Source organism: Carassius gibelio, chromosome B1 (assembly GCF_023724105.1).
Source record: "Carassius gibelio isolate Cgi1373 ecotype wild population from Czech Republic chromosome B1, carGib1.2-hapl.c, whole genome shotgun sequence".
NCBI lineage: Eukaryota > Metazoa > Chordata > Actinopteri > Cypriniformes > Cyprinidae > Carassius > Carassius gibelio.
This window is the reverse complement of record NC_068396.1, coordinates 20,135,871-20,162,670: the sequence shown is the minus strand read 5'-3', so window position 1 is coordinate 20,162,670 and position 26,800 is coordinate 20,135,871. Positions and strand designations below refer to the sequence as shown.

Below are 26,800 nucleotides of genomic sequence, written 5' to 3'. Positions count from 1 at the left end.
CTCCGTCCCTGATGTGATGACAGGTTTTGCTCCACCTCCTCTGGATGTAGCCACACCGCAAGCACCGCCTCGTCCTGCCCCTCAACAACAGCTTACAGAACGGTTATGAAAAAGACGAGCTTTTGATTCACATTAGTCTTGCAGCTTCACTTGAGTACTGCAGTGCATTCTGTCTTATAGATATTTCCCGAAGTGTTTACAGTGTTGACTGTGCATTTAAGCTTTTGTTGTAGCATACTGACGGAAGGAAGGTAAGTGAGCGAATACGGTTGAACTTACAGTTGTTGTTGTTGTTGTTGTAGTGTCAGTGGTTTGTTTGTCTGTTTACTCTTCTCTTTGCCTGTGCTCAGCTTGGTTAGATCTGAAATATTTGTGTTTTGCGCGAAGCTCACAATGATTCTTATTAACGCGCTGTGTGCGTAACGTTAGACAGGTTCTGACGAACTCCCGTGAAAACATATTTTTCACTAGCGTAAATAAATAGGATACCAGGCGCTATAATAAACACCGTGGATGCTTAATGTTAATACATCCTTTAAATATAAAAACTGTATAAATATGCTGGATTTTGTCAAGCTCTGTTTCAGCCATTTTCGTCTGAAATTCTGTAACGTTAGCTGCTTACCAGCCAGCTCCTCAACCGTCTTCGGGGGCTTTGTCCTTGTTTTTCAGCAGCTGAGTGTAACTTTGTGGTTATGACCTGGAAAAACACATTTAAATAGTGCAAGTCAACAAATTAGTTCAGTTTATAGGAGTATGTTTTAGTCTCCAGTGTTTAGTCTCTCCTGCTGCTGTCTTAAATTATTGCAAGGAGGCCATGGCTTGTAAAATTTTTAAGCTACAGTGTAAATGTGGTTGAATATTTGCTGATATCTAATTTACACTATTTGTTAAGAATATAGTGTTAAATATTGTTAAATATAGAGATACATGCTGAAAGGTTACCAAAACTCATCTCTCATGACAGTTGAACATCCTGCCAATATACAAACAACATTTTTTTTTTCTTCTTTTTTTTGTGTGTGTCCATCTGGTGTTCAAACCCTTCTTTCTCTGTCTGGTTTTCCCCCAAAAATTAGATGCAAATCAGCCTGACAGGGACACCAAGCAATTAAATCTGCCTCCTTGGGGTATTTTTTGTGTATTAGATGAAAGAGTTTTTTTTGTTTGTTTGTTTGTTTTTGTTTGTTTGTTTTTTTTTTTTTTTGGTGGAAAGAGGCCTGTTTTTCTGTTGTTTCTTCTAGGGGGCATGTCTGAATATTTTAAAAAGAGTAAGAGTGTTTTATATTTTTAATATTTCTATATTACAGAAGAGAATTGTATCAGCACCGCCTGAGGTTCTTTTCAAACTCACATCCCTGTTTCTCTTATCGTACGATCATAAAATAGACGGCTGGTGGGAAAATCTCCTTCCATTGCCCTTAAGGTCTCCAGCTTGTTTGTGCAAGTCAGCCTTTGTGAAGGCCACTGGCCCCAGTATGCTGACTCAAGCTTCTCTGCTGCATCTCATTCATCTTGCTTCAATCATTTGGATGGTGCTTCAGTTTTTTTTTTTTTTTTGTAAGGTGTAATTGAACTTCTTTCAAGAGAAAGAGAGGTTGTCTGTTTTCTGGTTGCTTGCCATCATTTTGTTCACATACTTGAACCATTTCCATACCAAAAACCAAGCATTTCAAACACAGAGGTTGTTTGTGTTGGCAAGCTCATTTGGAACACGTAGTATCTTTACCAGGAGTTGTGAAAATGTAATAGAGGACTTAATGTTTGTAAAACACTTCAGTCAACAGTACGAAATGGGTTTCACAATGACTGAGGAGGCTTTTCTTGTATGTGAAACAATCAAAGTGTTTAAAGACTATCTGTTTAAACTAGAGATAATCAAATCAAGTCATTGTGTTTGTCTTTCTCGATTCTGATGCAATTAGATTAGAAGTTAGCACGTAAACAGGCAGCGGTTGTGTATTGGCTTGTTTAGTAGGTGATCAAATCTGCAGAATACTACTAATCCAATCCAGGAAATCTGAGTGCATTCATACTTTAATGGTGCCACTTAAAAAAAAAACATTAATCAAGGTTTCTTTCTCAAAGTATTTAATAACTTTTTACAGATTCACAGCTGAGAGATTTAATGATGACGACATCATGGAGCGATCGACTTCAGGACTATGCAGATCTCCCAGCGAACATGGATGGCCTGGCGATGAAGAAATACAGGAGAGAGGCCTATCATAGGTACAGAACAAACTGACTGTATAACGGCTGTGTTCTGGTGGCTTGGAAAGATCGATTTGTCAGTTAGAATTCAGAGACAAAAGGAAATTGCGTTTTGTGTCATCTTTAATTCTTTCTATTTCGATAAAGTGCCATTTGTTTGCAATCCACTCATTTTAGAAGATAATCGTTTTTCACTGAGCATCCCATACTCCGTTATTTTTCATTTTACGAGTCACTTTAAGAATGTAAGCAACTCTGTCAAGAAAAGATCCTATTATTTAGACAGCAGCTCATCTGGTAAATTGGGATCTTAAATTAAAATAAAGAATGGAGTTACCTAATTATAGGCAAACCCCTGCAGCGATGTTTCAAATTACATAGAGAAAACGGGCACATGGAACACGTGATTAGGGAATACAGAGGAGCTTGTGCAACCATGGAATTTGCCATGCAGTGGCATTATGCAATCTTCAGTAGATAAGAGGGGTTCATTTCGGTTCTTCTCAAAATTCTACCCCTTTAAGCACACACCGTCGCTTGTGGCATTAATCCAGCCAAAGGTCACGTCTGAAATAGAGCGTAGTTTACTCTTCCTACTATACATGAACTTCGACTTTACATTAATCCGTGCCGAAGCCAAAAGTTCTCTGCCTTCTTCCATTACCCAGATAAGTGGGTTCAGATAAGGAAAAGTAAATGTGAGCGCCGTCATGGCAGGGATTCCACACTCTGTACAGTCTATCTGAGGTCCAAAGGCAGTGGTGTTATCTGGTGTGTGAGATGCACAGTGAAAAATCTGCTAAACTCTGTGGAACATAGTGATGAAGCTATAAAACAGAGGAAAAAAGAATGAGGTCCCGATGACACAAAATCTGTGACCCTCATTGCTGTGTAGAAGAAAAGTTTCCTTTAAGTAAGTACTTATTTTCATCAAAACATTACTAAACAAATACTACTTGATCAGATTTACATGCATTTTTCTAAGTAAACAAACTCAAACTCAAATGCGTATTTCTAATTGGCTCTTTTAGCCAAAAGGCAGGACTTCCCATTTCTACAGTCAACATATTTCTTCCATTCATTTTTATATGAGAGGTTTTTCTCCTCCCCTTGTAGTGTCTCTGGTACAGTATAAGTAGCCCATTACAGAATAGGGCAACAATGAGGATCCACTGGATATACAAGAGTAATCTGTTTACCAGCTGTCTCTAACTAGTGATGCACACTCTGTTGTCTGAGCCGCTGCAGCCGTCTGGTTCTTCCTGCTGTTGTTGATTGTTCTAGATGTCTTTGAAGGGAAGCAAACAACTCCTAACTCAACAACTGGCAAAACAGCAGAGAATGCTATAGAACTGGCACAATCATTTTTGCAACAAGTCAGAAACTCAATGACAAGAAAGCAGAGAGAGTGGGCTATTGTTTGCTGTGGGGGTAACAGGGTGAACAGAGAAATGGGCTTGACAGAACAGCTAGAGCAGTGAGATCTACTCAGAATGCAGTGCGAAGGTCCTACCTGGAAAAGTGAATCATGGGATGTGGTCCAGTGTTATGCCACCACAAGGTAGGGTTGACATAACTCTGTTTTGGTAGCAGTGATTTTCTTTTTAGAGTTTTGTACATTTTTATTGGGATACAAAAGCGTTTAATACTGGTATGACGTCTCTAATGATCAATTCCACCTTTTCTCTGTTTTATGTGATAAAAATATACTACTTAACATACATTCAGCTGCTGTTTGAAAGTTTAAAAATGCTATTTATATTTTGTTGAAATTGTTTATGGCTGCAATGTAAACTTTGAATCTAAAAAGTAGTGTAAAAATCTGTCAGATATTGTTTGAGCTTTATCTGTGTCAGGATCCACAGAGAGTGATTCAGAATTTCCTTTGTGTTCATATCCTGGCATTAAATATCATGGCTTGTGGAATAAAGCATAGAGCTGTCAGTGTTCAAAATAAAATCAGATCACTTTTAGCATGTTGGCCCAGGTATTTAATGCTGGTAATGTAATACTGTAGTAGTTTTTTTTTTTTTTTTTTGAAAGCGAGCCATTATATTTTATTTTATTTCTCAAAATTACAAATCGCAGACTATTGGCACCAAACACACCTCTGACTGTTTCACCTTCTTCCCCAGAGTGTTTGTGAACAGAAGTCTGGCCATGGAAAAGATTAAATTCTTCGGCTTTGACATGGATTACACTTTAGCAGGTAAGATGTTTCCTACTTCCTCTGAGGATTATGCTCAGCTGTTGACATCCTCCACATTACAGCTGGCTGTAACCACGTGCAAATGTTTACAAGTACGAAGCTATATCGTTTCTTATCCTCTGATCAAGTTGCAACCACAGCTTAGAGGTCCTCAAAAATTCATAACAGTCAACAAGAGGAAACAGACACAAATGCTTACAATCTTACAATATATCATTCTTGATTAATAGCAAAAAAGTATGATTTTGTTATCATTTACTCCCCCCTCATGATTTTATAAAAAAAAAATAAAAAAAAAAGATATAATTAAAAAGGTATAATAAATGACACAAAATTCTTTAATTTTTAGCAATGTTGAAAAATATGAAAAATATATTTATTTATTGTATAAATTATATGAATATAAATATAGACATGTAAATATTTTCAAAATATATACCGTATGTGTGTATTTATACAGACATAATAAATATACATAGAACACACAGATATATTAAAGGTGCGATAGGTGATTGTCTTCAGAAGTTTTTTTTTGTTATGCTGGTTGAAAGTCTCTTCACATCATTAAGTTAAATGGTTTAGATGTATTCATATATTCTGTGGAAGGCCTAAGACCAAGAAATGTTAGTCCAATCAAAATGCTTTGTACGAGCATTTTTAAATCGCAGACAAACATCAACAACCCGGGCTTCCTTCTCTGTAATGTAGTACTTTTAAAAATGTTCTCGCTGGTAAATGACACATGATGTAGCCCAGCGGTTCCCAATTCTATTCCTTGCACAAATATTTTGCATGTCTCCTTAGTTAACACACTTGATTCAGATTACCAATTTGTTAGAATTGAGCTATGTGAATGAACTGTGTTCCGATTGATAATGATCCCTACACCGTGTACATTGCTCACCACTCCCTGAGCAGGGGTTTACTTCACTTTGGAACATGGGCTGGAACTGGGAACCGCTGATATTGTAGCCTATCATAGTACTGTTGTCCACAGTACTGGGATGTTTGCTTTCAGTGCTATCAGGCTAATGTTAGCACTAATTTATTCCATAATTATGTTATACTAATTAGCCTCTCTAGAAAAATTTCAGTCTTCAATCTTTCTTTTTCTGTGGCTCTATGATAGAATATTAAGAGATGTTAGCATTTATTGTTGATCTTAAATCCAGGCTTTGAGATCAAGAAGCGATAAACCAAACCAAACAGGGTTTTAAGACCACTTTCCAAACCCTGCTTAATATTTCCTATTACTAATTGAGTCCATTCCATAACCAAATCCCCTGTGTTTGGGACCAGCGTGCAAGATAATACCCTGCACGTGGACAGAGCTGTGGCACAGACTCTCCATCAAAGCTTGGTGTTGACAGCTCTTCAACCTGACAGTCCATTAAATCACAGATGAAACCCGCCACCACTGCATTCTTTGTATAGACCAGATGGTTTTTCACAGGACTGAAAAATTAAAAAGGTTTAAATGGCAGAGCAATTTCAGAATGCTTCAGATTTTTAATCAATTTAGTAAATTTAAGACACAGTCTTTAAGGGTGTGTTCTGTTGTATAAAAACCTGAGAGCATAATCCAAAGTCAACCAGAGGCTTAATGCAGCTAAAGCAGGTTAGTTAGGAAGAGCTTGATGAACAGACTGAGGGGTTGGGGGAGTTTGTTTACTGTAGCTTGTAAGATAATACACATTTTATTTTCATGCTAAAGGTAACCTGATCTATGAACTCCAGCCTGACATCATACCCTCATTCTGAATACATGTATGCATATGTAATAATCTGTTTAGGAGTGTGTGGAGAAGAAACATGAATCTTCATGGCCTTAGTGGCTCTATGCTTACACGCGGGTCAATGCAAACTAGTTTGGAGCTGCAGGAAAAGTTTCATATAGTGGTGAAATGTTTTTTCTAAACTATTGACTAATAATCAATTTGCCTCAATGTTATAGAGTGGACAGGTAGGACTCTTGTTTGTGTCATGTATACAGAAGTCTAAGGCATAATTTAGCTGGTGTCATCTTACCACCTTCAGTAATACTGGAGATGAAAACTCTCTGGCGTCACCTTAAAGTCCTTCCTTCGTGATCCTGTGTTTCAAACTTTAGTTAGTGTGTAATGTTGTTGTTAGAGTATAAATAATATCTGTAAAATTCTAAAGCTCAAAGTTCAGTGCCAAGCGAGATATTTTATTTAACAGAATTCTACATTGAAAAACTACATTGTAAAATTCTACATAGTAAAACTACATTGAACGACCAGTTTGGACTACATCCCTCTAGTTCCTTCATTAATGACGTCACTAGAACCGTTTTTTTGACTATCTCCTCCCACATTAATACACAAAAAAGGGGGTGTGGTCTTGTTGCGCTACCACAGAGAAGAAGGAAAAGTTGTGTTTGTAGAGTGTGTTTGTCGCCATGTTGTCGAAACGCTGTATTTTCATCTCGGAGTCCAATCAACTTTGTTTGGGCTTCCCAGGGACGCTGTACTTAGAGATCAATGTTTACAATTTATGTTTAACTCGGTTACCGAAAATTATAATCCACAGGTAAAACTATGTGCAGCACATTTTGCTGAGGACAGCGAGCTTCCTCAATCTCAACTAGTTTAATGCTGTGTTTTTTTTACCTACGAAACATGAACACATGTTATATTGCTCACTGTAAACACAATCAAAGCTTCAAAAATACACGAAAAACGTTACCTTTAAATTGGTCATGATGAAGATTCTGTCTTGCCCATGAACACTCATATCCCTGTTGAAAAGGGAGTTTACTGGTCTTAGCTGATCACCAGGCAGTTTTTTTGCCACAGACTAGATAAACCAGCTTTTTAACAACAGTTTTGTCAGGTTGGTTAACCATGTTTGGTTTAGGGCATGGTTCCCAGTTGGTGTGTGTGCGATATTGACAAAAAAAAAAATGATATCTTGATATTTATTGGGATTTATTTTTTTGATGATGGTAATTAAGAAATATTTTTCTGAGTGTGTTTTTGTGCTTGTACATTGGCAGTAGGTGGGAGCAAGTCTGTGTATTAATGAATCATTCATTGAATCATTAATTCAAACGATTTGTTCAAAATGGCTGATTAAAAACATTAATTCAGGAATTAATTTTAAATCCCTATTACTTAACTTCCCAGGGTTTGAAAACCACTAAGGAATAAGTGTGATTTGTTTTAATAAAAAGATATAATGTAATTAAAGAACTAAATAGTTGCACCGCATGTTTCAAGTGAAAAACGGCACTGTGTTAATTTACACTTTTGCAGTTTGCCATGTTTTTGCTTGATAAATCCTGTTTCTCACAAACTTCATGAACTGTTAGTTTAATGTGCATTTGGGAGTGTAATGTTACTTAATTTTACTTATGTTACTTAATTAACATTCACATTTACGTAATTTTTTACTTGTTTGTGCAAATATGTTTGCAGCATTTAACCAGTTTTCTACCAAAATAAACGCTTGAGGATTTGAACTTTGAAGTCATAAGTCTAAGACATAAATATTTGAACCCAAATGTGAACACCCTTAAATGTAACTGTTTACATTAGCATTAACCATGTTGTTAAATTATTGAAATCTCAGGGGCTACTTCAATAGCTAGATAGATATTTTAGATATTTTATGTGTAAGGAGTATTTTCCCAGCTTATTTAAGCATATTTTTATGTATAAGGAGATGTGGATTTAATAATGTTGAATGTTTGTTGGCTAATAGTTTATCAAATCTATCTGAGGCTCCTTTATGTTACTTGAACTGTAAATACATTAATGGTCATGTAAACTGAAGTTTGACCTGTATTTCACAGCAATGCATACCTGTGCATTTTTTCATTATATTCGTAAATGAATTTCGCCCCTCAAACCTTTACCTATTCTTAATGTAGGACACATATAATGAGGTATAGATTTTCTGTCTGCAGGCCTCAGTAATACTGCCAAAAATATTTTATTTTCACCCTAGCAGGAGTATGCAGCTCAAGGCAAACATTGTCCAAGGTCAACACTGCTGTATGCAGTTAAGCAAAGAGTGATGATGGGAACAGTGACTGAGAGGGAAAAAGAGGTTTAAAATAGGTTTCGCTGTATCTTCGTGGAACATCGTGGAGAGGAGAGGAGAGAGAGAGAGAGAGAGAGAGAGAGAGAGAGAGAGAGAGAGTCTGTTGAGTTTGTGTACAGCTGCTATCTGGGTGGAAGAATCTGGCCTGAGTTAGTGACTCTGTTGGGGTTTGCTTGCCTGTATGTGCCTGTACTTCTAGCCATGGCTCTGTGGGGAATAAATTTCTATCCCCCCACCCCCAACAGCTTGTCTGTTATACATCTGTAGAGATACAAGCCTAGAACAGACCGTGCAACTCACTGGAGGCAATCATACTAATAAGTCTCATATAACTTAAAGATTGGTAAATTGTGAAGTCATTAAGATGGAACTGGAAAAACTAGGCTTTGATAGGCTTTTTTATATGGATTAGTAAAATACCAAATAAATTTAGCTGTGGAAAAATAGAAAAACTCTTACACTGCTGTGGCTTGTACAAAATAACACAGCATTTTGGTCAAAGGTCAACAAAGGTCTTCGACAATGTGGAACCATTGCTGATTTCTGTTATATCAATTGTGCCACACCTGTCCGTGACCATCAAGGAATTTAATTATTTGTTTATGGAAAATAATGGCTTTGAAATAGAGAAACCTCACAAAATAATTGCAGATACAGAAGTATTCTCAAGCACCATAACATAATAAAGCTAGTCATTTTAGTGGACTTATCTTGAAAAACAATGTTCAGACTTGCACAAACACAAACCTATTACAGAAAAACATTCCGGCAAAAATAAAAATAAAAATACAAGCAGGTTTTCATGGTCAAACATGTATCTGCCTTATTAGCAGTGGACCTAGGAGTTCACCCTGAGGCACTCCTATTCTTTTCATTCCATACTCTCAAGAGATGCTTCTGGACTTCTGCCTTTTGACCTGCCACCTCATCAACAACAAGCATAACACATTTCCAGCTCTTCCACAACAACATGAGCTTAAGAGTGTCTGTAAACGGTAAAGTGACCCCCCTCTTTGGTGAAGCCGTTGTTCTATACATGTCTGTCTTATTTTAATTTCTTCTTCAGTTGGGTGTCAGGATGGAACAACAGATTTTGTGGTTAGGGTCTTGCGAAATGCCTTTTGTTGCTGAAATACCACCCAAATCCCTCTGCAGAGGCTTGGGATCTAATTGGGTTTAAATCTTTTAGGGCAAGTGGGTCCGGTTTCATATTGGATTAGATCACAGGGCATACATGGCCCTGCTAAGCCTTTGTAATGTGAATATTCTGGTACCCTTTGCTTGCTCTGTGAAAGGACAAGGTTGGGGTCGACACGTATCACAGGTGCTGTTCTACAGAGCGCTCCCAGATAGTGTCTTTAAATACAGCTCTTACGCTGCCATGTATGCATCTTTATATTTTATTTTGGATCAGTTGTGATCCCTTCCAAAATAAACTAAGCTTGGAATAAACTTAGCTTAAACTGAAAGTAATTTTAGCCAAAAATATTTAGCCTTGTGTCTACAGTTTGTAAATGGGAGAACTCTTTGGGCAACTAATAGTTTAGCATGTAACAAAACTACACACACTTGGAGGAAAATAAGATACTAAACTGTCTCTGGGAGGGTACCTTTTCAAAAGTTACTAATATGCACCTTTAAAGTACTAATATGTACTATTTAATGGTAAACTAAAATTTACCTTTTAGGTTTTGTGCTTTAGGAGTGTACAAGGCATGCAGGGAAACATGGGGGATCACAAAAGGGATTCTTGTTTAAGTTAAACATTCGCCATGTTGTAGTAATGTATTCCCTTTTATTCTAATACAAGTGCCACATTTGAAGTTAATTAACCTAAGGAACTAATTGGTAAAAAGGGGCCACAATGAAACTTAAACGAGGGAACAAATTAGAACAATGTAACAACTGAACTAAAATGGGGAAATCTTAATTTTACAAGACTCTACATGATCTAACAGATGGAATTTTATAGTAGTCTTTATTTTTATTGTTCTGTTTTAGTGGTTGGCCAATATATCGCCAAGGCCTGCATCAGCCGATATGTTTTTCAGCTTGGCCAGTGTGTTTGAGGTGGGACTTTTATTTTGATGGCGCTGAGAAAGGCAGTGCCTGAGCACATACAGATCACATTCTCCCTCACTGTCATTGTTAAAGGGTTAGTTCATCCGAGAATGAAAATTCGTCTTCTCTTTCTACTCACCCCTCAGCATCCTAGGTGTATGTGACGTTCTTCTTTCAGAATAAACCAATCGGAGAGTTCAGTTAAATGTTGTTCTCGCTCTTCCGTGCCTTTCAATCGGGGTAAGCAGGTGGTTACAGTTCAGAAGACATGTAATAAAATGCGCGCATCTGTAATAAAACGTCCCTCACACGGCTCTGGGGAGTGAATAAAGCGAATCCATGTGTTTTTGTAAGAGAAATATCCATATTTCAAACATTATAAAAACTTTTTTTTTTCACCTCTGCGAAATTTGGGAAAACTCTGTTCATGAATTAAATGCAGGAAACGGCTGTGTGATGGTCAGTCCGTGTGAATTGAATTCTTTAAACTTTGAACTCGTGATTATGCTACAGTATGCATTCGCCCCCTGTCATATTCATGTCATTTTCACTGTGTGCTGTATGTAAAATGAGTGTTAACCTGGCTTTATTTGAAAAATATGATTCCCAGTGCACACAAACTTCCCAAACATTCGCAAAGTGTCCTGTTGGTTACAATGTTTTCTTCCTTTTTAATAATATATATTTTTTATTTTATTTATTGTGAAAAATTCATTGTCATCTAAAGTATAAGTATGTTTATTTTACACATTTATTTTTTAATCCATTGTCAAATGATTTCAGATTTCTTAAATATAAAAATATATATACAGTATAATTATATTGGCTTTAAATCGGCTCCCCTGCTTTCCAAGATATTGGCATCAGCTGTCAAAAAACCAATATCAGTCGACCACTTTCATTCTATTCAATATATCTTACTGAATATCTCTTTATCAATAGTATACAAGTCTCCTGAATACGAATCGTTGGGCTTTGATCTGACTGTGGAGCGGCTGGTCTCCATTGGCTACCCACAGGAACTACTCGGATTTGTTTATGACCCCACTTTCCCTACAAGGTAATGAATTCTTATTGGCAGACCATATTTGACACCGTTTTCAGAACCAAGACTATCATTTTATATTATGTTTATAGGCTAAAAAATACATTTAACCGTATATAATTATTATTATTTTTTTTATACAGAGGTCTGGTGTTTGACACCATGTATGGCAACCTTCTGAAGGTAGATGCTTATGGAAACATCCTGGTTTGTGTCCATGGCTTTAACTTCCTGCGAGGGTGAGTAATCCCGGCCCCCGTCAAGCCCTGCCTTTAAGGTCTTGGTCACTGATCTCTGATGAAACCTATGCAGTATGTGCTCATAATGTTCCTGTGTTCCCTGCCAGCCCTGACACCCGAGAGCTCTATCCCAACAAGTTTATCCAGCGTGATGACACAGAACGCTTCTACATCCTCAACACACTCTTTAACCTTCCAGGTAGGCAATTAATCACTGTCCTACACAGCCCTGTCACTGGTTGCCGTCCAGAGACACATTAACAGTGGCTTTTTTAACTTATAGTATGTGTGTACGAGCAGTGCGTATTTATTTGAAATTACTGAGTCACTTCCTGAGAGTCTTTGTTTTAACTAAGTGACATAAATGTATATATTCATCAGAAACAGGTTCCAATTTTATTTGTGTGTTTCTGTATATTGTAGAACAGAGTTAGTAATGACATGATACATTCATGGTTATTCAGAGATTCATTTTGATTTGAAATGTAAGGTCGTAACTGTAACACATTAATTACATTTCTGTCATGACAACTCTCGGAGGGATTGGCATGGTAATGTACATGACAATGTTAATGTATTTGGTCTTGGCAGAATACATCTGCTATGCTGCTGCTGCTGCTGCGGCAGAGCAAGTACCGAGACTTGCTACTGCCAATACATCCACAACATGCTGCTGTGAGCATGTAAGAATATTGCTGCTGCAAATATAACATACATGGAGAAAAAAAAGCATATAGCGTACATGAATCACCTCGTAGCAGATCAATACAGGAGGAGCTGGGGAAGGTGGAGGGTATCTGAAGCAAGCTGCAACTGCTGTGGCAAGCACTAGTCATGTATTAGAATGTTGAGCAGCGAGCTCATTGGCTACCGATACAGGAGAGAATCAATCCGCTGTGCCATGTGATGATGTCATTAGGTCAGATTGAGTTAGACCTATCAGACTTTGCCATCTAGAGTTTCATGTCAGAACTCTGTTTTTAAAGCCGACAACATTTTTTCATTCATATTTTAAAACATAGCGTTTAATAAACTATGCTAAGTTCCAACTGAACTTGATCTGTAATCATAACGCATTATGTGAAAACATATGGAAAAAGGCAGCTTTGCCATTTTGTTTGAAAATAAAAAAGGCCATGTGTTTTGGAATTGCATTAGGTGAGTAGATATTACTAGAACTTCTCATTGAAAGCTAATTAGCACTTTTAACTGATCAAATGACATGACAGTTTTAGACAAATACCTTCTTACCTGCAATGAGATTATTGTTTTCAAGAAAAAAAAATGTTTTTTTGCATTTTCAAATGCACTTTCATCAAAGATGTTCTGCTGCCAGTTAGAAACATGTACACTACTGTTGTTAATGCTCAACAAGGCTACATTTATTTAAACAAAAATACATTAAAAACAGTAATATTGTGAAAATACTATGACAATTTAAACAAACTGTCCTCTTTTGGGATATATTTAAAAATGTAATTTATTCCTGCAATGTAAATTGGAACTTTTAGCAGCCATTACTCCAGTCTTCAGTGTCACATGATCCTATCATTATACTATGTCGATTTGCAGCTCATGAAACATTTCATACTTTTATTTATGTAGAAATTAGATTTAGCAGGTTAATGATTTTGTAGAAACCTTTTTGTTTTGCTTTTTAGAATATTCTTTGATGAATAGAAAGTTCAAAAGAATAGCATTTATCTGAAATGGAAATGTTTTTACTGTCTTTGGTCTTTAAGAAATAAAATAAATATTTATATAATTCTTGCTGACCTCAAACATTTGAACAGTAGTATTATATATCATTTAAATTATATACAAAATAAACAGGATCCGAGATCAACTTTCACAATCTCCTTCTTTCTATATATATTTTTCTCTCTCTCTGCACAGAAACATACCTCTTAGCCTGCCTGGTTGACTTCTTCTCAAACTGTGACCGATATTCAAGGTAGGAGTTCCAGTGACTATGATTCTATTACTCTGTTGCCTTGGACACTGCATACAACCATACCACTGATTCAGTATCAGTAAATCAGTATCATTTACTGTGGGTGAGGCTATTTGAAGCTGTCTATATCAGCTCACCAGCAAACACGTTATATCTTGATAAGAAAATCCTAATAGAGCATAAAGCATTTACAACTATGCTATAAAACAGGATGACACAAGAAGATGGTAGTCTGTGGTTGAATTCATGTTCGTGCATGCCATAATTTATCCTCCATTTACTGTGACTGGCTAATGACTAATCGTAGTGCATGTCAAATAATAAGTAAAGTTTACATTTGTAACTTTTAAATAGCATGGAAATAATTCTACTCATGCTCTAAAAAAGAAAAAGAAAAAAAAACCAGCCAGACCTATTTAGTCTAAATACAAGTCTGTGATTTGTGTTTTGGTATGGATGCATGTCCTCTGAAACACCTGTTGGTCCTTTTAGGGGGAGAGAGCTTTCCTGTTTGGCTCGGACAACCTCAAACAAGGGAAGACTGTCCCATTTAAACATGTCTGACTGTCGATAAAATGTGTCCGAGCAGGAGCTCAGCCTCTTACTCTGCTGCCCCTTTTTCTTTTTAAACCTTTAGCTGTGAAAAGGGCTTTAAGGATGGAGACCTCTTCATGTCCTTCAAGAGCATGTTCCAAGATGTCCGAGACGCTGTAGACTGGGTACATTTCAAGGTAAAGAGATTCTGTTTCTCTTTGTGTCAGAGTAACCTGCCAAAGTAACATTGCTGTGTACATTAATAGCAGGCAGCTATGATTACTGTGAAATGGATGTAAATGGTACAGGTAGGTATGAGATTCTTGATTCAACTCTTTTAAATGCGTTATCATAAACTTGCTCTGTTTTTAAAAGTTTTATTTATTTTCTCAGGGAACATTGAAAGAGAAAACAGTGGAAAACCTGGAGAAGTATGTTGTTAAAGATGTAAGTTTGTCTATTATTTTCTGATGTTACTGACTTGCCTTTTTGTGGTGATGTGTGTTGTATTTATGTAATAACTAATTTTTATTTTTATTTTATTTGTTATTTAGGCCAAGTTGCCGTTGCTGCTGAGCCGCATGAATGAAGTCGCTAAAGTTTTCTTAGCTACCAACAGTGACTTCAAATACACAGACGTAAGTTTACTGATGCAAATACATAATATTTGTTTCAGAACTAGCTGCACATTGAGAACATGCTAACATGGTAACCTCACAAATGAGAGATTTGGATCGCTTTACACTGGCCGATTTGTGTAAACGAACAGTTCAGTACTTTAATAACATGCCACACACAAATGTTGGTTAAAGGGGTCATATGAGGCGATTTCGGAAGATATGTAAAGTCGCAAGACAAAAGTCCCCCTTAAACGGCTCGTTCTAGCACCACCACATGTCTACTTCACGATGTGGGAAGATTTGCATAATGCCGCCCAAATGTTCACACAGAAAGAAGGCGTTATTTTTATTTTATGTTATTCTCACTGTTGTCACCGCTGCCATGTTGTGGAGTTGTTGTGTTTCGTTGTGAAAGTAAAACTACTTTGTTTGCCTTCCAAAAGAGGACACAACTAGAAATCGGTGCATAAGTTGTATTTACAACAGTATTTTAGAACAGTTCAACCTAAATATGTGTGCAACGTATTTTACGAAGGATGAGGACAGTTCCTGTGTGAGTAGCCTACAATGTGATGTTTTATTAACAAATTTCGCGAGGAATGCGCTCCGATAATCAACGCGGATCAACACGGATGTTAAGATGTCACAGAGGACTTAATTTATTTCTTTATTCCAACATCCAAGTGGTCCAGTCTACGTTAGTTATGAATATATTATGTTAAAACATGTATAAATGACTTATTGTTAACAAAAGGCAAAAGAGCTGTGTGTGCGCACATTTGAATAATGTTGGGCTGTAAACGGGCTTTTGACTCGCAGTCTGTAAGTACATTTAAATATGTAAAAGATGCTTGAGGCATTCGGCCAATGACAATGCACTAGATAGCTGGCCAATCAGAACACACCTCGCTTTTCAGAACAATGAGCTTTGTAAAAAATGAAACGTTTCAGAAATGTGAAATAACGTTTTTTGGACTTTAAACCACATAAACACATTGCATTACACCAAATACACAAAATAATGTTCTTTTTAGCAACGTCATATGACCCCTTTAAAATAATCCATTTTAATAGACCTTGGTCAGGGTAGACAGCATAGCTTTCAAAACTCTTTTGGTCTACTGGAAGTTTTTTTGGAAAGATTTCATTAGCTGAATAATCAGTCAGTCGTTGTACTTTGTTTTCATTCATTCAAATTTTGAATATGGTGCTATGCTCAACTACCTTTTTTTTTTAACATTTCTAGCTTTTTACGTACAAATAGCAATTTAATAGATAATGTACTACGGTATATATTTCTGTAATAAATATGACAGTTGTTTTTTGGCAACAAAATAAAATAAGAAATGCAATATATGCTACTATTTTGAGCTTTTAACAGTTTTATTATTTTTCATTTTACCTGTCAATTTTTTTTTTTCCGAATCTACTCAACACACTTTTAAAATTCCCTCATATTTCCAGATTCCAAGACCTGAGAGCTAAAAAACAACAACAAAAATTTAAAAAATGTGTTATTTCTTGGATGTAGATTAAAATAAGGAAAGCAGTGTGTGTGTGTGTGTGTAAGCTTACACCTTAAATAATTCTAAAATCTAAATACATTTGCTAAATATAAATATTAATCTTAGTAGGCAGCATATTTAAGCTATGATTTTCGAACAGCTTTGTACCTTTGTATGCAGCTCACTAGGTTTTAAATCAGAGCAATAGACAACTGCACATGCTACTTGTTTGTTAAAAACTTTTTATTTTGATTTGTTTCACAGAAAATTATGACATACTTGTTTGACTTCCCCTATGGCCCAAAGGTATTGACATAGTTTTTTCAGTCTGTCATTAAACGTTTCCAAAGAGTTTCCTGTCATATATTGTTGCTCATAATAATGTTTTATGTCATAGCATGGCACTCCACACCGTCCATGGCAGTCATACTTCGACCTCATCCTAGTGGATGCTAGAAAGCCTTTATTTTTCGGAGAGGGAACTGTTCTAAGACAGGTGGATACGGTGAGTACATCAAACGAAAAGCTCTACTATTACAAAAACAGAAGCAGACTCTCAAAGTCAGCAGGTGCAGTATTGCACATTCAGGAACATTTTATCCTGAACACGATTACACAGAAGGTCAGTCAGCGTTGAGTATTATACTGAAGTCTGCTGAGCATGATAGAACTAATACGTGAAAGAGAAACATTCTCCTTCCTGTTGTCCGTGTGCAGTATAATGCAGCTAAACAGTTCACTGAACAGTTCTAAGAAAGATATTTTAGTTCAAAAACCTGTCTGTAACCCACACAATCCACTTTAACCAGCATCTAACCAACAAGATGCAAAACCAGCCGTTCTTGTTTTGTGGGTGTATTTGAACCATTCCCTGATTTGTAAGGTTTATTTAGTGAGTCGGACAGGCACTATTTATTCTTCGTGAGTTGTTATTTATTTATGCAGACAAAAATAGGCAACAATATTGATGTTTTTCGACCTTTTAGACTCCAAGACCCCCATCTTTTAAGACAATGTGTAAAGGCCACCAGAGATACTTTTAATATTTGTACACCTTAAATTATTTTAGAGCTTTGCATATCTAGAGAAACGTTTTCATGACTTTTTATTGTTATTATTTTCAATTGCACAACCTTTCGTATTTTAACTTATTTTAAAGCTTGTTTTTCCAATTTGAAGTCATCTTGTGGGCTCCTAGTGTGTTGAGTGGGCCCTGGACCCCTGGTTGAGAACTACCTGAAGTGCATGGAATGAAAATCCAGACAGTCTGAATATTAATAAATATGTTCTCTGTCACAGACTACAGGCCGGCTGAAAATAGGAACATACACTGGACCTTTACAACATGGCATTGTTTACTCTGGAGGTACTGGGAATTCTTGGATAAATATGAAAAATGACACACTTGTATTAACAAACAAACATGCTTTTTTGAGTACTGAGTATGCCTTATTTACAGTATATGTGAAAATTACTCATTTCTGGCAAACGTATTCTCATCTCCGCCCAGGTTCTTCTGACATTGTGTGTGACCTGCTTGGAGCAAAAGGGAAGGATATTTTGTACATTGGCGATCACATTTTCGGAGATATTCTTAAGTCCAAGAAGCGTCAGGGTTGGCGGACGTTCCTGGTGATTCCTGAATTGGCTCAGGAGCTGCATGTTTGGACAGACAAAAGCTGTAAGTGTTGCCATATATCAGTAAAACCAGCCATTGGCCTGTTTCACACTGCACGTAAGCAGCACATATTTATTTTGGGTGCCCATAATAACAGGTTGCTGTAAGCACACTGCTGATGCATAACTGCCAGTATGTGCTGAACTCTGCAGAAAATATGGTGGATATTCTATGGAAATCTATTCATCAATGCAATCAAAGTACGGCCATTACTACAGGAAATATTACTGTAACCTATAACTTACTTTATATTCTGGATAGAGCTGCAGTTCTGTCACTGTGAAAGCACAATGTGCGCCTGCTGTCACAATTACGCTTATGTGTGTAGTGTGAAAAAGGCCTTCTTGTGAGAATCTCAGTATAGAAAGGAATGCTCACACAGAGGAAGAGAAAGAGAACGAGTGAGATGAGATGTCACACTTGAAAGGCTAAGAAAAAGAGATGTGAAACCCAATCATGACAGGGTTCTGGCCTCTCATTCACAGCTCTGTTCGAGGAACTGCAGGGCTTGGACATTTTCCTGGCAGAACTATACAAGTGAGTAAAGCTGTCTCTCTCTCTGTGTGTGTGTGTACATTCAGAATTTAGAAATGGGGCCTGCTAGTTGTTGACAGGAAGTGGACTTGACTGAATTCCAATTATTAAAAAAGTCACACAGCCATCAACACATATTTACCATTCCCAAAATGTCCTCATGATGTTTTTAGATGACATTATAAAAAATAAACGTGGACTTCACGGTTTGAATGTATTATATTACTATAATAAAGGTTCAGCAGTAAAATGGGACTGAGTTGTTATCTCATACTATTTCAATTTATTGATTCCTAGGCTTGTCTGACTGTATAATTATCAGTTCTAATGTTTTAATAATGCAGGACTAATCTGAAATGTAACACATACGATGCAGTTTTAAAATAGCTAGCACAGAGCTGGATAACTAATGCAAAATGCATGATAAACTACTAAAGAAAAAACATAAACAAGGCATTTCCATATCAAATGTTACATGTTGTGTTGTGGTTCTGTTTTTTAATTATTTAAATTACACCAATTCATATTGGTGTTCAGTGTTGACACAGAAATTCATACTTCTGAGTCAGAGTACCCTACATGAACAGCTCCGAGTAGACCTTTTGAGTCATCTAGTAATTACAGCAATTATACACCATAATAGTATTCAGTATATTAGAAGATTCTGGGAAATGAAGTGTCCTATGTCATAATGAACAACAAAAGTTTTAAATTAAAAAATATTATAAGCTTCTAGGTGTTATATACTGATTATTAATATAATCATCTTTCTAGAAATAATCTGAATGTTGTGTGTGTGATAATGTATATGGGAAATACAGCAGCTGTATTCATTTCATTCCATTTTCATGCTCCCTTTATTACATTTTTTGCAGTGCGTTTTCTACCTCAGTTCAAATTCAATTCAAATTTAAGAATTAAATTGGAATATAAAAGGCTTTCACAAGCGTGAGAGTTCACCTGTTGATAAGCAAAGATTTGAACTCAGTGACCTCTCGATCTCTGATTCCAGCTGATGTCTGTCCCTTCCCCATTTCACTTCTTTTTCACTTTAAACCCATCGAAGCGCTTTTCTCTCACTCACATTCTGTCTTTCTGTAGGCATTTGGACAGCAGCAGCAATGAGAGGCCAGATATCAGTGCCATCCAGAGAAGAATGAAGGTACACAACCTAAATCACACACTCGCATTTCTTTAAATTTCAGTTATATCGGATTTCACTAGATAATCTTCGTTAACAGTATGGGCTTACCAAGTGTCAATAACATGAAATAATTTTACATTTTAGAAATATTCCGGCTTCTTTTGTTTTTATGAACAGCATATGTTACATGCCTTCAAGAAATGTGTTTCCTGTAAATAAGCTTGTAATGGTAGCTTATAAGTCTTGTAAATTAAATTCTGTGGTAGTCAGCAGGCCACATTGTGTTGTCCATAGATAACATTAATAAGCTACTAGAGACATGTTATACCGTGTATTAAATAATACAAGCTTATTATTGTCAACAAAACAATAAAAATAAAACAAACACCTTAAAAAAGTAACACTGAGATGTTGATTTAGTGATGTTCTCTGTCATCAGAAAGTGACTCATGACATGGACATGTGCTACGGGATGATGGGAAGTCTGTTCCGCAGTGGCTCTCGGCAGACTCTGTTTGCGTCTCAGGTGATGCGTTACGCTGATCTGTATGCTGCCTCATTCATCAACCTGCTCTACTACCCCTTCAGCTACCTGTTCAGAGCTGCTCACGTGCTGGTGAGGACACACACACACCCATTAACACAAGGCTGGACTGATACAAATACCTGTGGAAGTTCACAAAAGCAGATACCAATTTCATTAATACTATAAAAAACAATTCATGTGTTTTAAAGGTTAAATTTTAATGGGAAGAATTAGTATGTAGCTTAAATGTGTTACATTTTGTTTTAAGGTTTTTTATAAGTGTTCCTGTAGCTCAACTGGTAGAGCACTGCGCTAGCAAGCGCAAGGTTGGGGGTTCGATTCCCCGGGAACACATGGTATGTACAAATTGATAAGCCTGAATGCACTTTAAGTTGCTTTGGATAAAAGTGTCTGCTAAATGCATAAACTTAATTTTTTAATTTAATTTAATTTAATTTTTACAGTGTAATTATACATTTAAGCACTGAGTAATATTAATGAACTACATGTATTTACTAGTGTTGTCACGATACCAAAATTATTGTTTCGATACGATACCTAGTCAAGAATTGCGATTTCGATACTTTTTCGATACTTTTCCTGTAAAGGGAAAATACATTCTCAAATATCATTGATGTGCTTTATTTTAAAACCGGGACAACATTCTAATCATATAACACACTAATAAATGAAGATATTTATTATTTAATTGAATATATTTATTATTTAATTATTTCATATTTATATTATGAAATAATTTGGCCCGCCCCAGCCCGCAAATAAAGTAACATTTCTTTACCCACCCCGACCCGCGCATCGGGGACATCACGGAAGATACGTTGCTACTAGACTCATATTTCTCGTTCACCGAAGCTCCTCCCTCCACAGCAGCGCGCGAGCGGACTCAGCGGAGAAGCGCAAGCTTGGTACTATTAGCAGCGCATGCACAGCTCGTGAACAGCTCTGTGAACTTTTTAATCCTGTCAAAGAGTTACTCAAGATGTGACGGAGGATGTGATTTGTTGAATGTAGTGAACGAATCCGCCCTTCACTGAACGAGATCGAGAGATCTTCTCATTTGTGAATGAATTGAACTGATACATCTCGTTTATGAACGAAATGAATGAGTATACAGGGTCAGTGAGCCAAGCATGTAAATCTTGATCAGCAATCAGCAGATACAAAGCGCAGTTATAGGTGCTGTGCAGATACGCTCGTTTTCATATTTAGCTTACAGAACATAACTCCACGTTTAATCCCCGTGTAATGTGAATATTATATATCAACTGTCTGACCAAACAATTAAAATGATAATTACGCAAGAAAACGTTGTGCTCTGTTCATCTGAACAACTTATTTAAACTATTTAATGCGATTATGCACACATTTTAGTAATGCCAAATCAGTTTAGTAAAGCCACTAATGCAGGCATCTCGCTCGCTGTAGTGTTTTTTTTTTTTTTTTTTTTTTTTTTGCTGCGTGTATAAGGAGAAAAAAAACAGACGTCCATAAGGAGGCAATGGAAGTGTGCGTTGCACACACCAACATGAAATACGTCTCTTACAAGTCTTTAGCGCAGTCATTCTTTGAAGTATCGATACTAATAAATTTAGGTATCGTGGCGTTTTTAATTTCTGAGAATCGCGATACTTTTGAAGTATCGGTGCACCGTGCAACACTAGTATTTACTGTATGTTTAGGGTTAGGATTAGGGTTTGGCCTAGGGTCCCTTGCATGTAATTACACATAATGTATTGTTATTATAATAGTAAGTACATGAAACGTGTAACAAGGACATTTTAATATAAACTGTTACCCCTAAATGTTACATTTCTCAAATAATGAGATAAAGGCTAGATATGTTGATATTTTTGACACAAGTATTTAATACAAAACATGGCTATATATATATAAATATTATTTATTATTATTTTTTTTTATTTTTTTTTTGTAGTGATAGTGTAGTGATTTTTATAGAATTTTTATTCATGTTTACGTTCACCAGAGCAACTGTGTTTATGTTAATATATTTTGGCATTTACACCATAAATAGGGCATTTGAGTTTATTTGTTTGTTTGGTAAGAAATTAATTCCTTAATTCAGCAAGGATGCATCAAACAGTGACAGCAAATACTTTTACATAATTACAATAATTTTCTGTTCTTTTGAACATAAAAAAAAAAAAAACTTTTTCACAAAAATATTAAGCAGGACACCTGCTTTCAACATTGATAGTAATAAGAAATTATCCTTGAACAGGAAATCAGCATATTATAATAATTTATGAAGGATTATGTGACACTGAAGACTGACTGCCGAAAATCGGACTTTTACATATATATTATTATTATATTTATTCATATTAAACGGTTATTTTAAATTGTTATAATAATCTACAATATTAAAAATGTTACTGTATTTTGATCACATATTGTAAATGCAGCCCTGGTGAGCATAAGAGACTTCTTTGAAAAACATAATTGCAAGTGCCGAATCGAGTCCTCAGTACTAACAAAAGACTAGTGTTGTTAGATTTTATGAAATGAATACCAAAATACTGCCTACAAGATACACACCTATACACACCCACATTTGTCCTGTTTACTTGGTTTTCTCTTTTGTGCCAAGCACTATATTTAACATACCTGTTTACATGTTTGTTTCTGTCTCTTCTTCTCTCTGTCCCAGATGCCCCATGAGTCCACAGTGGAGCACACTCACGTAGACACAGATACTGAGTCTCCTCTGGCCACACGCAACCGCCACTGTGTGGACTGCAAGGACATTGACTGTAAAAGAAACCACCTCACACGCTCCATCAGCGAAATCAAACCACCCCACCTGTTCGCTCAGCCACCGCAGGAAATCACCCACTGCCACGACGAAGATGACGACGAAGAGGAGGAGGAGGAAGAGGAGGAAGAGTAGATGTTTTTGACCTATTCTAGGGAAATGAACTGTAGGGTGAGGATGATAGAATGATGAGGATATCGTGTGAGGAGTAGACTATAATTGTCAAACCAAGCTCAAAAACCTTACCAGACTTCACCCAAACTGACATAAAGATAACTAAAGCAAAAAATAAAAAAATAAACCTTGGGATCTTACGGACCTCCGCACATGACATGCAGCAAAAAATTGTAGGCTAAATTGTGTGCATGATTTACTAATTCATTCCCTCAATGTACTAAAATGTGCACACGATTACTATTGCGTTCCCTTGATTTACTATTTCGTTCACTCGATTTGTACATTTTGCGCACAATTTACTAATTCGTTCCCTCAATTTGCTAAACCGTGCGCACATAGAGGGAATGCAATAGTAAATCGAGGGAACGCAATAGTAATCGTGTGCACGTTTTAGTAAATTGAGGGAGCGAATTAGTAAATTGTGCGCACAATTTATTTATTTTTTCTTGCATGTCATGTGCGGGGCTCCGTAGGATCTGGATTTATTTATCTCTATAAAAGCACATAATGTCATGTGATAAACATCCAATGGAAACACAGTGGAAGGGATACATACTTTACTATGAACTGATGGTAAAACTCGCAAGTTTACACAAAATCCAAGCCTGTTAGGACAAGTGTTAAAGTCGGTTATTGGATCCTTAGTGATACATGTCATGTTTTTCTATTGTTTTCTATTTTTAATCAGTTTAGACATTACTTTTCAAGTAGCCAGTCCATTCAGTCAGATTAGCTTGGTTACTACCTCCTGCAAAGACTGTTCCTTTACAAAAAACTCTGTGTGTTAAAGCTGTGTATGTTGGCAAGGTATTTGTGTTGAAGTCCTGCGCGTGTGGGGAATCTGAATGAAGCACAGAAAACCGGAGCACGGTTTCATTGTGACGTGCGTATGGAAGTGTAGCCAACACAAGAATCCAGTTACTTGGCGACAGCATGCAACTGCTGTTTTTTTGTTTTTTTTAGTTGTTTGTTAACCACGTGGTTTTCAACTTTTTTTAAGGCAGACATTTTGGTTAGCGCTAATTCCTCGTGTAAATGAGTCCGAATACACACAGAGACATCATATCAGTACCTGCTCTAATTTTGGCAACAATGTCACACTGAACAATGACATACTGTATTTTTATACTGTTATATAAGCTAAACAGAACACTCAAACATTACGTGCCATTAATATAGTAAGTGACCTTGATATGCAAAAACTATTTCTAAAACTGTTTTATGTCCTGAGCAGCTTATTACACACCAGTAGAAGCTGGACATTGTGAAGATGATAGCTTGAGAAAGAAAGTGCTGTTGCATTGGTAAATGTTTTTTTAGAAATGAAAGCAGTCCTGGAGAACGTTTGAACTCTGTTGATGGTTTACTCTCATGTGGACCAAACGGTGTTGAGAAATTATGTTCGATTTAGCTTCAACGGTCCCATTAGAGACTTTTAGGTGTCTCCAGAGCAAGTATGTGAAGTTTGTAAAGAAATAAACGTTATTGTCGAGTATAATGGTGGTTCACGGTTTAGAGAGGAAGTGGTTTTAGCCGTGGAAAGTGTTTCAAGTGCATGAAACATGTAGATTAGGATGACTAGTGTGACTTTTATATGCATTACTCAAAAATAGTATGTAGGATCTGATTGAATGAAGCTACCCAATCCATAGTGCAATGTGTATTACTCATATGCGTATCATAACTTTTTTTTTTTTTTTATAAAAGTGTAGTTTTGTTTAGTTTTTTTTTTTTTTCCATGGGTCTGACTGTGAGTTTTTAAAAGGGAAGACCAATTAGGTCTACAGTGTAAAGGTTTTTGGTGAGGCCCAAAAATGGTTTCTAGGTTTTCAAAGGAATAAGTTAAAGAGACATTTTTTTAAACATACAATGCATATTTTATTTGTCAGTTTTTTTTTTTTTTTTTTTATACAACTGGACATCCAAAAATGGGGCAGCTCTTTCAAAATATACTTGTTCTTGGTTCTTTAGAGACCACAGTATAGAGAAAGTGTTTTTTTATGTCCTAAAAAAAGATCCAGTATCTCTCTTTCCTCTGTTTTCATTAGCTTTTTATATAAAAACTCAGTGTTGTGGGTGTGTGTGTGTGTGTGTGTGTGTGTATATATACATATATATATATATGTATATATATAATAAGGCCAGCTCCCTGGACATGGATTAAAACTAGTCCTGGGCTAATTTGCATTAGTGTTGGCAGTGGTCCTTTTTTAGTTGTCTATGCAAGGAAAACTGGCTTAGATTATATTATAATATAAATAATAGAAAGTGCATTGAGTTTAAACAGTATTCGTCCAATTTTCCCAGAAGTGCATCATAGATACATCTTCAACAGGTGAGGGTCTCCATATCGTCATAGGTAGCATTGCATATATTTCTGTTTGAACCAGTGTTTTCAAATTATATTTTGGCACAGTATACAGTAGTAGCGTTAACTGTGCCAATAACTTACTAATATACTGAGTATTTGTTCCTTTCCGTTTTTTTTACCTTTTTCCTAATTCCATGTTTAATACAAACTATTTTTTTGTGACTTTTTAGTTTTCCTTTTAGTAAACGGAAAAGGTGCAAAACGGTTTTGTCTGTAAAAGAGATCTAGCAAAATAGACATGGCGTTTATTAATCCAATGTTTTTGTTGTTTGTTTAGGGCATGTGATTTCATGACTCCGATTTCATTGTTCCCTGAATTATTATAGCTTCTGATTTATAGAGTTCTAAACTTATACAGTTGGGAAATTGCATTGCAATGTTAAATAAAAATAGTTTTCCATAATAACTTATGCTCTCCTGTCTTGTTTACTTCTAACCACGTTAGCATTTAACTACATTTATATGCCATAGCAGGTTTTCTGCTTTAGAATAAAGAAGAACATGGCATCCTAACTAGCTTAAACCAGGAAAATATTCAGATTCTATTACTGCTTTCCTGTGACAGTTGTCTAAAATATTTATTACAAAATAACTATGTTGGAACATGATGTGAAACATTCAAACAAACCAGTTTCTTGATCAACATGAGCCGTACACTTTCCTAACCAGCCCTGACGGATCATCTGACAGCAACAATGCTGGAATGTAACGATCACAGTCAGTGATGTGAATAGTAGATGTTTATGAAAGGACAGCACAAAGAACACAGTACCACAGTGAAACGGATGAATGTTTAATGGCACTTTCTAGAACCATTTTTCTCCCTAGGGTTTACATTTTAGTTCAAAGTAGCTACAATTCATAAATAAAGCAAATTAGAAAAAAAAAAAATTTAAAACCCAGAACCTGTATTAAACCCAAAAAGAGCATCTGCCTAGGAAGAAAAACAAAAAATAAATCAAAGTTGGCTTTAATTTACTGAATAAAGCCCAACAATCTGATCTCACCTCTTAAGTATATTCTTTGGTATAAAGAGCATCAGTTTTAAGATGACAACATTGTCAAGGTTTAGGCTAAATTGTTAGAGCATAGTGCCAAGCAGTGGCTGTCTGTGGTACTGACTCAGG

At 36.2% G+C, this 26,800-nt stretch overlaps 1 protein-coding gene across 4 annotated transcripts; it reads left to right on the top strand.

Annotated features, from left to right (window-relative positions):
- The first annotated feature begins 40 nt into the window (after positions 1-40).
- On the top strand, positions 41-26,079 carry nt5c2b (5'-nucleotidase, cytosolic IIb). 4 transcript variants are annotated; one of them, XM_052545857.1, is made up of 19 exons: positions 41-251; positions 2,109-2,232; positions 4,350-4,423; positions 11,495-11,612; positions 11,741-11,836; positions 11,944-12,035; positions 13,733-13,790; positions 14,283-14,333; positions 14,428-14,521; positions 14,718-14,771; positions 14,879-14,962; positions 16,714-16,755; positions 16,847-16,954; positions 17,749-17,815; positions 17,960-18,130; positions 18,613-18,664; positions 19,763-19,823; positions 20,245-20,421; positions 23,021-26,079. In XM_052545857.1, the coding sequence occupies exons 2-19, from the start codon at positions 2,129-2,131 to the stop codon at positions 23,258-23,260; spliced, it is 1,743 nt and encodes a 580-aa protein (XP_052401817.1). In that variant the 5' UTR covers positions 41-251; positions 2,109-2,128; the 3' UTR covers positions 23,261-26,079. The 4 variants fall into 4 exon arrangements, with proteins under 4 accessions (XP_052401817.1, XP_052401815.1, XP_052401814.1 ...); XM_052545855.1 differs by lacking the exon at positions 14,283-14,333 and adding an exon at positions 20,600-20,687 and having other exon boundaries at positions 23,021-23,168; XM_052545854.1 differs by lacking the exon at positions 14,283-14,333.
- The last annotated feature ends 721 nt before the right edge of the window (positions 26,080-26,800 follow it).